Source organism: Rousettus aegyptiacus, unplaced genomic scaffold (genome assembly GCF_014176215.1).
Source record: "Rousettus aegyptiacus isolate mRouAeg1 unplaced genomic scaffold, mRouAeg1.p scaffold_m13_p_6, whole genome shotgun sequence".
In the NCBI taxonomy this organism is placed as follows: Eukaryota; Metazoa; Chordata; class Mammalia; order Chiroptera; family Pteropodidae; genus Rousettus; species Rousettus aegyptiacus.
This window is the reverse complement of record NW_023416309.1, coordinates 74,378,044-74,392,590: the sequence shown is the minus strand read 5'-3', so window position 1 is coordinate 74,392,590 and position 14,547 is coordinate 74,378,044. Positions and strand designations below refer to the sequence as shown.

Below are 14,547 nucleotides of genomic sequence, written 5' to 3'. Positions count from 1 at the left end.
AGCGGGAGAATATCTGTTGAATATCTGTTGAAATAAGCTGTCAGGCCTGCTGGCTACAGCCATGACCACATAAAAGAAGTGAGGAGTTAAAAATGACACTGGGATTTGAACCAGAGTGACTGGAAGGCCAATGGAACTACAGGTGAGATCCCACTGATGTTTTCATTTGCCTTTCTTTGATATGTAGTCAGAGAGAGCACTTTTTCCATATGCTTATTTGATACAAACCATCACTTACAAAATTCTCAATCTTTTTAGTAAACCTAGTTAAGTCTTTTCTTTCCTCCTTTCTTTGGAGAAAGACCCTTTCCTTCAAACTTAGGTAATTACCTTGAAACTGGTGACTCAGGTGCTCTGGCTATTGATAAAGATCATTGAAACTCAGCATTCTCCTTGGCCCACTATAAGGCAGGAATGGCTTTAGGCCAAAACAGGGCCCTTATAATCCAAGAAGGGAAGGGACCTTTAACCCAAGTTTTTTTTTTTTTCTTTTACAAAATATATTAACTGAGCTTGTTTCCCTTTACCCACTTGATGCGCAAATTAATGATAGAAACATAACTAGATATACGAGTCAAGTAATGAATTTGTATCTTCATTTTTCTTTGTCTAGGGACAGAGGTGCACTTCAGCAGAATACCCAAGACCCTGTCCTGGCTCAGGGCAGAGAGGCAGATACCCAAAGCACAGTGAGAAAGAGCTCCATGAAACCCCAATAGGCAGGGACTACGACCTTAAAAGGAAGTAGATGCAGAAGAAGAGACCTCCAGTCCTTCAACGGCCATACTAATAAAAAGGGAATTCATGGCTCTTAGAAAAGGGTTAGGCAGGAAAGTTAGGGGGTTTCAGGTCCCTTGCAAAGATGCTGAGGTCATCCTACTCTAAAAAGTGTCTGCCCTACTCCACCCAAAATTAATCAAGCCAGAAGGCATTTTGGGGCTAAAAGTAACTCATACAAGGAAACAAGTAAGCAGATAATTGAGTTCTAGTTTCAGCCAGTCACTCCCACCTATGCAATGAAGACCCAATGACCTTCAATTCACCTGAGCCTCATTATGCCATTAGTATAATATGATGCATATGCCCAAAAGTTCATTAATTCATTATAACAGACTGAATTCTGGGAATGAACATGCGCAGAAAGCAAACAATGAGTCACTGGGTCCCATCGGTCTTAGTTGTCAATTAAGAAAGTCAACTCCTCTAAGAAAAGTAACCAACCACAGCAAATAGGAATAAAAACCCCAAAGACTTTGTTATTAGGCCTTTGAGCTGCTCTTCTATTGCTCGTCAGGCTTCCACGTCTGGAATTGTACTGTTGCTTTACTTTCCTTTCTAATAAAGCTTTTCTTATCTGCTGTATTTTGGTGTCTTGCTAAATTTTTTGTTTGAGACATCAAGAACCTGGACAACACATCGAAAGGGAACCCCACTCTCTGGTAACATATTAACTATACTTCCCAAGAACATTTTATTTATTAAGCAATGCTTCCACTATCCCCTTCCCATTATCTTATAATATCACCTATATCATCTCACATTACTAGGGTATGTCTCTAAGGTATCTCTTTTCTCTTATAAGCATCTCTGCTTGCAGAGTGGCATTCTAAACTGAGCCTTGATGTTGTGATTTTCCACAAACAGGAATGGTGCAAGAACAGCCTGCCTAGTCTGCAGGCACTGCATGGACAGACTGTTGAAGAAGGGGCCTACTGTGTAATAACACTGAAAACCTTTTTATTCTTTTTCAAAATTTATTTTTAATTGAAAAAATGGTTCTATTACAGTTGACATTCAGTAAACCAACCTTTTTTTCCCCTCCTCTTTAACTCCCCCTTCCGCTACTTTCACACCTGAGCTATGGATGTTGCCGGGATGTCTCCTCCCCCACGCTCGGGGCCTGGCACACCCGGGGCCTTCTGCATGTAAAGCAGACATGCTAACCACTACACTATGGAGCCACCCCCAAGCCAACCTTCTTATTCTTAATTCTACTATTCATGAACTCTTAAGTCTTGGAGCCCAAGAGTTATTAAAAATTTTTCCAATACAAATATTTGTTTTTTAATTTCATCAGTAAAGACATTTAGGAGAAAAACCTCTTATCGATATCATTTTATAGGATGGAAGGAGAAAAAGGAAGGAAGGGAGAGAGGAAAGAAGGAATAGAAGGAAGAACAGGAGGAACTAATCTCACAATTAAGGAAAAGCCTTCCTGACAAAGGCAACCTTACACACGTGCATACACACTGTCTGGGGTATGTGGCCATTTCCCTCGAGACCAAAGCAAACCCCAGTGTGCAGGTTGTTTGGAAACTACCGCAATAACAGAGAGGAGAAATAGGGCCTACAAATTCAGGAGTGAATCGTGCTTTTACCCATGAGTTCAAACACATCTATGTGGAGAAAGCAACAAGCTTGGACAGTCTGACTCTGAATCTGTCTCATGCTCCTTGACATCTTTTGACCTTTTCTTCTCCTAGCCCTGTGTCCAGACCTGATCTCATACCTACTGTGGGCCTGCTCCTTCTTGAAAGGCAAAGGGAGAACTGTTCTTTGTCTGACTGAGAGGTTTATTTTGATCTAGGACTGAGACTTCTCTTTTGACACTGAACATCACCATCTGATTTGTGGAAGACGGGGAGGGGAAGATAGCTTAGTGATATTTAAAAAGTGATCATTAAATTATTTTTAAGACAAATTAAGTGGAAAAAAATAAATGCAAAAGAGTATACCCCCTATTTATTTTTTTAAAAAAGGTGAGTACACACACACAGTCTGTATTCATAAGAATGACTGATAGTGACGGTGATTGTCTCTAGGGAATTAAATTTGGGGTTCACCACTTTTCATTGTATGCTTTTCATGTAAATTTTTTTTACCATGTTATTTTCAGAATACAGGCATACCTCATTTTACTGCACTCCACTTTATTGTTCTTCACAGATATTGTTTTTGCAAACTGAAGGTCTGTGCATCGAGCAACTATCAGTGAAATTTTTCCAACAGGCTCAGATGATAGTTAGAATTTTTTAGCAATAGAGTATTTTTTAATTAAGATAAGTACATATTTTTAGACATAATGCTATTGCATATCTAATAGACTACAGTATAGTATATACATAAATTTTACATGCACTGGGAAAGCAAACAATATTTGCTTTATTGCAGCAGTCTGGAACTAAAACCATATTATCCCTTTAATTGTTTTAGTGTCATTATTTCATCTCAGAAAAGATAGCTGAGATCATTCTCGCCTCTCCATTCTCCTGTCCACTTTTTTGCAGCTATAAAATAATACCTGAATAAAGAAAAGAAAAATTGGTGAGAATGTAAATTGTCAGCTACTGACATTCTAGATTTCTGTATCAGTTGGCCACAACAGGACCTACTGTTTTCTTGTTTCCCTGACATTCCCTTCTTTAGGTGGTATCTGTGAGTTTCAGCTCCTGTGGTAGCTGAAAAATTACTGCTAGAAATTTTTTACTTGCAGGAAATTACTGCTTGGCTATAGCCCATGGGAACATAACATCCTAACAATAAGCTTTCTGCTTCTGTAACCCCACTTACACACCTGACCTGTGAGTTGACAGATAATGAATAGAAGAGAGATAGCCCTTTGTGTTCGGACAGAATGAAGAATGGCATTTTGGGTTTAAAAACCCTGTACCTCTACATTTTGGGGCTGCTTAGTTTGGGGTCTGTGTGCCCCTGGCAGACCCAGCTGGCTAAATAAAGAGTGTGTTTCCTATAACTCACTGAGTTCTGGTGGTCCGTGTGTCTTTCAGGGGCTGGTGGCTACAACACCACAATCCCTTCTTTGTCCTTTCATTTCTTGTAGCATTTTAATGTGGGTTGTGTATTTTTTCATTTTTAAAAATGTGTTTAACTTCTTATTATGGAAATTTTCAAACATATACCGAAGTCAAGAGAATAATATAATGAAACCCCAAGTACTCATCATCCACATTCAACAACCATCAACTCACAGCCAATCTTATTTCACTTATAACCCCATACCTAGTGGGAATATTTTTCTCAACTATATTTAAAGTTGGAATTTGCTTTTTTGGGGGGTGGGGAGGGGCAGTATTTAATAGCTTTACTGAGATGTAATTCACATACCACAAATTTTACCCCTTAAGGTTAGAATTTAATGGTTTTAGCACTATAATCTAATTTTAGAACATTTTCATCCCAAAAATAAACTTCAGAACTATTAGCAGTCACTCTCTATCTTCTACCCTACCCCGCCCAAGGCAACCCCCTCATCTACTTTCTGTGTCTAGAGATTTGCCTATTTTAAATATTTCATATAAATAGGACTAAACAATATGTTGGGATTGTTTCTTTTTGCCTCTCATAAATTCAGTACCTCAATGATTTAGTCGAATGTCCAAAGCTCAAAAAAGTCTAACCTCTGAACCTCCTGTGGACAAAAAGGGGTTTCAATAGAAAGCCTCCTCACAAGCTGATCTGATCATAAATTCCTAACGGGGCAGGTCATGGTGAGTAACCACACCCCAGGCTTATAACTTCTTGAGTAAAAGGCTTATCTTTGCCTTAAGCTAGCCCTGTCCCTTGTTTTTGCACATCTGGTTTTACATTTTGAAATGCCCTCATTTAGACCCTTCCAGAGGGTGGAAATGTGATCACCCTCAAGAGAGCACATCATCTTAACTACCCTGTAATCTGATCCACACCTTACTTTCTCTTTCCTATAATCTTCTTTACCTTCCCTCCTTAATTCCAAGTGCATTAAAAACCTGCAAAACTGTTATTATCTGAAGCATTTGAGATCTTGCTCCTTGACAAGATCAGATAAACTCATAATAAGTTCTGTACAGGTTTGGACGTTTCTTACGTTGACACTCCTCATGCTGCTTGTCCGTCGTCTTCGCATCTGGGCTCAGCATTCCAACGTGGGAATGCTGTTTTTGGTGTGCCATGTCCTCTTCACTTAGTCTCCCTGGTTACTGTTCTGAACTCCCTCTCAGCTGTAGGAGTACTGTGTGTGATGAGGGTCAACTGTAATGTTTAATGGAAATACAAAACCAGCTCAAGGTGCAGTTAAGTTTTCCAAGCCTATCTTTTCCCTCTCCTTTTCCTCCCCCTTGCACAGCTGTACAGAGCAGGAATACAACGCGCCCCCCCCCTCCCCGAAGTTCCTCTGATTGTCCCATCCTCCATGGAAAATCTTATTATTTGTTTGTCAGAACAGAAACAAAATAAATGTCCTTAAAAGGAAACAAGCAACAGCATGAAGAGGATGTTGCCTGCCCAGGCAGCTTCCTCCTTTCACCACTCTGGCCCAGTACACAGTGAAGGAGCCCGGGCCTGGGAAGACACCCAAGATGGGTGTCTGTAGTTTGTCCCTTCCTTGAAAGAAAGCAGGGTTTAGGAAGGCTTCCTCTCTCTGCAGGCCTCTCTCTGGTGCCAGATGTAGGTACTATGAAAAGACGCCTTACAATAGGAAAAGCTTCTAAGCCAAATTATTTGTGGCACAGGCAAAGGGCCAGCTGTGCCTTAGTTAATAGCAGAGAATCAGAATCAGAGCAACACATTCCTTTTCTCTCCTCTGGGTGGCAGGGCCCTTTTTACTCCACCATTCACCTCATCTCTTCTCGCTTCAGCTTCTCAACCCTTTATCGGAAAATCCACCTCACCCTGTGGAACGTAAAAACCTATAAATCAACTACCTTTGGTGCAGACTGAAATGTGCAGAGAATGCGAAGCCCTGTGCTACTCATGAGCCTTTGTTTTTCCGAAGGCTAAGAAAGATGAAGAAATATTAGAGCAGCCATGAGGAAATATAGAGCAGCCATAAAATATTAATTCTTTACATAATCTTTATCTTGGACTGCTAAAACTGGGTTTCAGTTTCTTTTCATCTTCTGAAAGTGTCAAAGAGCTTTTCATTAGTATTAGAAGAGTGGTTTTCATAATTCTAAGAACTGTTCACTTGTAACCTCTCCCCTATGTTAAAGAAATTTCTTCCTGCAAGAACAAATGAAATAAGCACATCTCTAAGATTAACTGGAAAACACAATACAGAATCTTAATTTTCCAAACTCAGACCCAAACCAAATAATCCACACAAGTATCTAGGACAATATAAAGCTTTCTGGAAGAATTTCAAAATTCACCAGTGGTTCGGTCACAGCAGATTTGGAGACTGAGGAAGAAGCCACTAAGTCAAAGAGGGAAGAAGTCTCATTACCTGATAGTGTTTTAATACTGAGGACAGTATTTCCAGCTCTGATACATTTTGAAGGAGCAGATTAGTTGCTAATGTTTACAGTGTGCCAGGCACAAGGCTAAGTGCTCACTGACTCCTCAACATGCTTCATTGTTGCAGGAAAAGACAGGGCAACTTTGTTAGAGGAAGGAGAATTTAATGCCTGCAGAGAGCGTGGGGCATTCAACAAACCCAAAGCACGACCTCCCCTTGGTTAGATTTCTTACAGCTTATATACCCTCTCAGCGTCCATGCAAGGGGCATGCGATTCCTTTGTCTGAGGTTTTACAAGTCCCTCCTTACTCAGAGTGGGGAGGGGCAGCTTCGGGTTGGGGGGCTGCAGAGGAGGAATTTCTAGACCCTTGGTGTATCGGATTCTTGAACAAAAAGAAGACACTCCTAGGCTTACAGGCAGGGAGCAGCATTCACTGATATCTGCACCTGCTCAGGGGGTTCCTCATCCTAAAGCTGAGCTCTCCCTGTAACACAGCAAACAGTTCCACAGTTTTGACATTCATACACAGGTACAGAGATAGGGAAGGGGCTGGAGAATCCTTGAGGTGGGGGATGCAGCTGTGGAAAACATGCTAACTAAAGAGCATAGGGCAGAATGCCGGGAGAGAGAGCATTTTAACTAGCTGAGTGGGTTATTTCTGCAGGCCCTTTCCTTTACTTCCTATTTTAACTTCAGATGCCTCCTCCCCTCCTCCCTCATCATGAGGCAGGTACTATTTATTAAGCCCATTTTCTGTTGGGGAAATTGATGCACAGAAAGCTTAACTCGCCCAAAGTCACATAGTTAATGAGTGGCTCAGAATCCATGTAATTGGCCATGACACCTTACTGATAAAAAGGAGTCCTTTCAGTCAACAAATATTTGAGCGCCTACCATAAGTTAGTAATATGGGAGCTACACAAATAAATGTTGATGCAGGACAGGACAAATTTCTCCAAGCTGGCGGGGGGGCTGCGGTGAAGCAAGTACTGTGCCGAGAGAAGAAGAGGGTCCTTTGGCAGAGAGTGTAGAAAGAATTCAACACACATGCCAAAGTTAGAGTCAAAAGGAAAGTTTATTAGGAAAAGAGTAACACTCCACTGACAGAGTCTGAAGAGGGAGAGGGAGAGGGAGAGGGAGAGGGAGAGGGAGAGGGAGAGGGAGAGGGAGAGGGAGAGGAGAGGGGAGAGGGAGAGAGAGAGAGAGAGAGAGAGAGAGAGAGAGAGAGAGAGAGAGAGAGAGAGATGGCGGGGAGACCCGGGAGAGGGGGAGCGGAGGGGGAAGAGACAGACAGACAGAGCACTACAGAGCACTGAGACCCTGAGTGCTCAGGGAATTCAGTTTATATGTCATTGTTTGGTTCTCATTTCCTTTGATATGGACATACAGTGAGGACTTGGAAGAGTGTAGTGTGAAAAGGTAAGAATATAGAATATGTAGAGTGAAAGGCCTGCTGGCTGTTCCCAGCTTTTAATCCTTAGGTTCCCCATGGTTTTAGCCATAGGGTATATATAACTCTTGGTTCCTGTTTCCCCTTCACAGGTTTGGGGGAATGGGTTGTTAGGAATCCAGCAGAAATCTTCCTTTGTTCTGCAGGTGTCCTCCTGGCCTGGCTGCAGAGCTGATCAGTCTATTGCAGTCTCTGATTGTGGCTTGATTAACATTTTTAATTATCTTGCCTCCTCCCTACATTAATATGATCTTTGTGCTCAAGGAAGGGCAAATTCAATGGGGGTAATTTAGTAGGAGAAGCAAGAGAAGCTCATAAGTAAATAGTAAAGTAGAACAAGATTAAGCTTCCTAAAAGAGGTATATAAATTTTTCTATGGGGGTTCAGAGGAGAGAAGAGAAACCCTCACCTCATATCTGTTTGTTAAGGCTGGATCTTAAAGAAGAGCAGTATTTTGACTAGAAAATAGTTGGGGAAGGACAGACATAATAAGTTGGGGAGTTCCATTTCGCCAGTGGGACTGAAGTGGATCCAAGGCAATGGATCGGATGAAACTGTTAAGGGTGGAAAATTTTCAAGTGAGCCAACATCTGCTTACTAATCTGCTTGCATGTTTGTTGTTAACCAAGGTGTGGTTCTAGGCTTTATAAAATGCCTCTTTTGGGAGCCCAGGGTTGATCTCCTTTAACCCTGCGTGGTAGAGAGTCAGTTGCCAGCTAGCTAATAAAGGCTCCATGGGTCTTAGATTTGATCGAACCACAACAAAACAAAGCATGAGCCAGGACCCAGGTCATCTCCTGATGTCCAGTCTTGGGCTCCTTCTACTACTTGTTATTGACTTGTCAATCAGAACATTCACCTGCTTATGGCTTGGTCTCCTGATCTTGATAAAACCTTCCTGAGACTCAAGGCCTTTAGCTCTGAGGCCAAGGCTGGTGTGATTTCAGATTCCTCACCAGGTTACTTTCTTCATCTGGAGGTAGACTTCTAGCTCTGGCCTGCTGCCAAAAAGCTGAGAGTGATTTTACACAAGGAACATCCTCAGTTTCCTCACTTATACTACTATTATGGAATTTATCTCACCCACCTTGAAATAATAATTTTATAAGCCTCATGACAGCTTCTCTCTCCTACTACATTGCAGTCTCATTAGAGGAAAATCTAGATCTAATTCAAAGGGTGAATAAGGTTTAGTCCCTAACCTCAAAGAGTCTAGAGGCAAGGGGAGAAGACAAACACAAAAGTTATAATTGCGTTATTATATATGGTAAGTGTAATGATAGAGATATGCCCAGGGTAAGCTTAAAAAGAAAAGCATCCTTAACCCAGATAGAGGGAATCAAAGTTTCCTAAGACTGCAGCAGCTAAGCTGAGATTCATGCATGAGTAGAAGGCACTCAGTCTAAGGGGGATATGATGTATGGAGGACCTTTCAGGAGGAGGAAAGTCACAGAGGCACATGGTGCTACAGTTAGAGAAGCTGTTTAAGCGCTGTGAGCCCATCTACCAAGAAGAACAGGGATTTTCCAGGTGAGAAGGGCAAGTTAGATCCTTGGTCTCCTTGTTTACTCCCCAATCCCCTCCCCAGGGCCCCCCTCCTATTCCTTGTAACCCAGCTTTTCTGTTCTTGTGAAAATTCTGGAGAAGCGCAAGGTTTGAGGCACTTCCCACTCAGACCTACAGCGACCTTTCTTTCCATGTATGTCAGCCCTCTCACCCTAGACATGAACAAGTTTGACCTTGAGACAGCAGTGCCCAGTGATGTTCTTTATTAAATAAGGTTCTTTCACTTTCTACTTCAAGAATCTGCTCCTCACTGGGCCCCAGACAAAAGATGCCTTTATAATCCTGCAGTCACAAGCACCCCAGGCACACTTACTTCTAATAATAACTGTTCACAGTCCACTCCTTGACTCCCTTCTTGTGGGTCTTGCCTCTCTTGTTATATGGCCTTTCTAGTCTCTACTTCTCTTTAGTTCCAGAGCTCCATTTCTAAAGACAGAGTGGTTTCTTTTATTTCAAACTCATTCCAAGAGAAGCACTTGCACTTTATTCTTTTCTTCCTCTTCAAGGCCCCTAACACATAGGCAGTTTTATTCATAAGTTGTCAGTAAATGATTCACAACAGGTAGTGGGGCAGGAGTGTCTGGCCTAGGGGTGAAGTGTTATCCTAAATTAGGAGCACAGGCCTGGCAGCAACCATCACCATTGCTTAAATCCTGGATCTCCTTGGGGCTGCAGAAGCTTGGGCAAATTACTTAAACTTTATGTGCCTCAGTTTCCTCTTGCTTACACAGAATAATAAAAATAATAATAATCACTCCATTGAGTATTATGAGGATTAAATTTATTATTTTTTAAATTATAACAATGCCTGGCATGTAACCAGCAATATAAAAGTGTTGGGTAGTGTCTTTTTAATGCTAAAGGTCTTAAAGTATTAAAAACATTGCTTGGTTACCATGAGGACCTAAATTTGACCACATTTCCATCTGGTTTTAGCCTTTCTCCTCAGCAGTGTGGCCAAGCCTGGTTGCATATCACCTAGGGAGTTTGTGTCTGTTTAAACACAGATTCTAGAGTTTCATTGGTTCATTCATTCAGCAACTCTTTGAGTACCTACTATGCAGCGTAATGATCAATAGGAGGTGATGAAATAGGTAACTCCTCTCCGTGAATTTACATCCTACTGAGGGAGACAGATCAGAGGTCAGCAAACTTTCTGTAAAGGGCCAGATAGTAAATATTTTAGGCTTTGAGGCCCATAAAGTCTCTGTCCCAACCATTTAGCTGTGTCCTTGAGCAGGAAAACAGCCATAGACACTACGTTGAGTGAACGGGCGTGGCTATGTGCCAATAGAACTTTATTTACAGACACTAAAATTCGAGTCTCACGTAATTTTCAAATATCATGAAATATGATTCTTCATTTTTTTCAATTATTTAAAAATGGAAAACAATTTTTAGCTTGAAGGCCATACAAAAACAGGTGGCAGGCCAGAGTAGTCCCTGAGATGGACAATAAAAAAGTGAACAAATATAAAACATTTCAAATAGAGAGACCATGAATAAAAAAAAAACAAAAAAACAAAAAAACAAAAAAAAAAACAGGGTGATATATGCTAGAGTGTGTGTCCGTGGGTAACACTGATAGAGAAGTCAAGGAAGAGCTGAAGGAAGATACTCTGGAGTGACATTTAAGTTGAGACTGCCATATGAGAACGCCATGTAAAATCGGGAAGGAAAGTGCTTAGGATCTTGGAGATAGAAGGTGAGAACCAGATCCTGTGGGCTTAGTGGGCCATGGTAAAGAGACTGGCTCTCATTCCAGTGTCCTGGGAACCACATGATTTGAAAGAGGAGAGAGGAAGTGAGATTGTGCCTGGGAAGTTTTATTTCTAGGAAGCTTCTCATGTGATTATGATGTGCAGCCAAATTGAGAACTCTATCTTATAGCATCCTAATCATTTCCTCTGAAAGGTCTGATTCTGGGCCTTTTGTCTACAAAGGGTATTTTCAAAACCCTTCTTTCTTCTACCACACAGTCTGTAATAAGGGCTTCTAGCTGGGTCCTGGTCTCGCAATTTCAAATCTGCCAATTTCATAAATGGAAAATGGGTGAAGAAATTCTGAATCACATGGAAAGCAAACTGGGCGGTTCTTACCTTTGTTAAATTCCAGGGAATTCACATTTGAATTAGTTCCTGTAAGTTTCCAAGTTCCACAGAACCACGGGTGATGCCTGTCACTCTTGTGATTAGAGATAAGAATCCATCTGACTTGCTATGATATTTATGAAATGTATTCAGCTATTTTCCAGCATAAATCCTATCATCAACTAAGTTATGATATAACCAAAAGCTATTCATTATGTCTATAGAATATCTTGTCAATAAGAATTATCTGAGATCTAATTGTCTGTTGTAATTAAATTTATAGACTCTTCCTCCAGGATGAATTCTCTGAAACTCAATAACGTCAGAATTTCATTTAAACCCTGAGCCACATTTGGCTATTATGATACAAGCAAAAAGGTACCAGCCCAGAAATCTGAGATCGGGGTCTGGTCCTAGTCCTACCCTACTGGATTCTAAGCAAGTCACTTAGCTTTTCAGGGCCTCATTTTCCTCATGAGTATTAAAATTCCAAGAGTGTTTACAATTTTGTATACAATTAACATGCATTATTTTGTGATTGAAAGTCAAATAAAAACCTTACAAGAAAAAAATTAATAAAACCAGAGAATTGAGCTAAATGATTTTCCTGATATTTAGTGGGCAATGGGATTTGAAGGAAAGTTATAATACCTTTATCATATCCACAGCGTCTCTCTTCTGTGGGCTTTTTTTTTTTTTTTTTTTTAATTCTTTCTTAGTAAAGTGATTCTCTGGCTTTTGCTATGGGATTTGCCCTTAAGACACTAACATGTGCTCATGTGCATAGATGGCTGAAAACTTTGTTTCTTGATCAGCCTCTTCCCTCCATAATCCCCACACAACCAAACAGTGCTAAGCACGCAGGCGTTCAATAAATACTTGTTGATCAAACATTTAAGGATACATTTTCAGGAGGTACCAATGGATACTTTGGGGTGAAGAAATACGGATTATTTCAATTTTCTTCCTTCTATTTGCTAAATTTGGAACAAAGCAAACCCCAATCCAAAACCTGTCTCATAGGAGGCTTCGTTCCCCCTTAAGTTGGCTCACTTCCCTTGCACACTGTTCCTATGACAAAAGGTACTCAATGAATATTCTTTCTCTTTCTTTGGAATTCAAGAGCGTTCACGATGGAGAAGACATATTAACTCGGAAGGGAGTCAGGTCTTTCCTTTAGGAAAACGAAGATGAAAGCTAGTCCCAGCGAAAGAAATGTCCGTAGGACCCCCGACCCACCCGTACCGCCCTCCTCTGGCTCCCAGGGCCTGAAGCCTCAACTGCAGCTAGCTCCCGCCACACGGAAGGGGAAAGCCAGAGGCTGCTGCCGCGCCACACCCACACTTCCACGCATGCTCTCCACCCCACCCCTCGTAGACTCATGAGCGCATTGCCGCTCTGTGATCGCCCAGGCAAAAGCAGCCGGTGAGGGAGCCTGCGCTTTTCCCCCTCCTGGTGGACAACAGTGGAACAACAGGGCTTGGGTTAGAAGTTTTGGTGGGTAAGGGATGTCAGGAACAGTAGGTTGAGCTGGAATTTTGACGCCTGTTGGGACCTGTCCTCATTTTGTGGCTCTTCCTTTCTTTTCCAAGATTTCATTTCCAGTTCAAAATAAGGGAAAAGGGAAGGTACCAACCTTGAGCTCCTACTATGTGCTAGGCCCTTTGTATGTATTGTCTCATTTGGTTTAGTCCTATTTACAGAGAAGGAAACTGAGGCCCAGAGGGTGTGACTTACCCAAACAACACAGCTAATCAGTGACTAGGCTGGAACCCAGGTCTGTGTGTTCCAAAGGTTGACTGCAGCCCTAACCTGTTGGGGATGGGCCCTGCATTCAAAGAAGGGAGAACTGCTTCTCCTCTCTAGCTAAGGCTCTGTAAGAACACCCAGAACAGCTTTTTCCACCATCTTGGAGGCTGTGGAGGCCTGCTGAGAACAGGACTTCTAAAACGACAAATATGTTTGGAAGGTTATGGTCCAAGGCCACTTTTGCTGGCTATAAGTGGGGTCTCCGGAACCAGAGTGAACACGCCACTCTTCTTAAAATCGAAGGTGTTTATACTCAAGATGAGACTGAGTTTTATCTAGGCAAGAGATGTGCTTATGTGTGCAATGCAAAGAACAACATGGTGACTCCTGGTGGCAAACCAAACAAAACCAGGGTAATCTGGGGAAAGGTAACTCATGCTCACGGAAACAGTGGCATGGTTCGTGCCAAATTCCGAAGCAACCTTCTTGCTAAGGGCATTGGACACAGAATCTGTGTAATGCTGTACCCCTCACGGATTTAAGCTTATCTGAAGTAAATAAAGTGGATTTGTTCTGTTAAAACACACACACACACACACACACACACACACACACACACATCAAGAACAGTTCCCATGGTCATTTTTAAAGCTCAGCTTGTTAGGCATGAAAATTTTTCAAGCTAGTCCATGTGTATGGGGTATCAGGCAGGAACCTAGCTACAGCCTAGGAGCTATAGGAGTTCAGGTCAAGGCATTCTCAGGTATCTAAAAACATAGTCCTTCCAGGGTGTGAGGGAGTGAGGGAGGCACAAGAATAAAACTGGGGGATTTAGGGTGGGAACCCTCATTGCAAAGGCTATCAGGGACATTGCAGATGAATGTCAGCTTCTGCAACTGTAGAATTGTTCAAGGATGAGAAAAGTAGTTTCTACAACACCCATCTGGTGACCAAAAATTTAGATGAGACATATATCCAGATGATGCCACAATCTCCTCTTGCTTTTCAAGAGACAGAAGTGGGGGGCAGGAGTGGGAACTTGCATAATGAGGCAGAGGCTGCTAGCCTTTGACCTGGAGAGAGGCAAACATTAAGCCCACCTTAGTGGGTAGCCAGAAATATTAATGAAGCAGCAAAGAATACTAGGGCTCTAGCGAGAGGCTATGAGCCAAATTAGGTTAAGTGGGATATTTAAAGCCAGCCTGATTTGGGGAGTGTTCTCTAACTCTACTGGTACAGGAAGTTCAGGGTTTCAAAGACTCCAAGTGAAGGAATTAGATGATGGTACAAGCAGAGTTTGTGATTTGGCAGGAATAGCAGGTCTTTGGAAATGGCAAGCAGAATCTAGTCACAGTCCACCTGAACCAAAATGTCCTCAAGTAGCTGCTGACATTAAATCTTTAAAAGGGAAAAGAACAATTTCACACCAGTTAGAAGCTAGGAATATAGAAATGCATAA

At 41.8% G+C, this 14,547-nt stretch overlaps 1 protein-coding gene across 1 annotated transcript; it reads left to right on the top strand.

The window, feature by feature from the left end:
- Positions 1-13,297: 13,297 nt before the first annotated feature.
- On the top strand, positions 13,298-13,630 carry LOC118603864 (60S ribosomal protein L35a-like). The gene has a single exon (XM_036222823.1). It carries the CDS (start codon positions 13,298-13,300, stop codon positions 13,628-13,630), a length of 333 nt encoding a protein of 110 aa, XP_036078716.1.
- The last annotated feature ends 917 nt before the right edge of the window (positions 13,631-14,547 follow it).

Coding starts and splice junctions, on each gene's coding strand:
- LOC118603864 (XM_036222823.1), top strand. CDS start 13,298: ATGTTTGGAAGGTTATGGTCCAAGGCCACTTTTGCTGGCTATAAGTGG.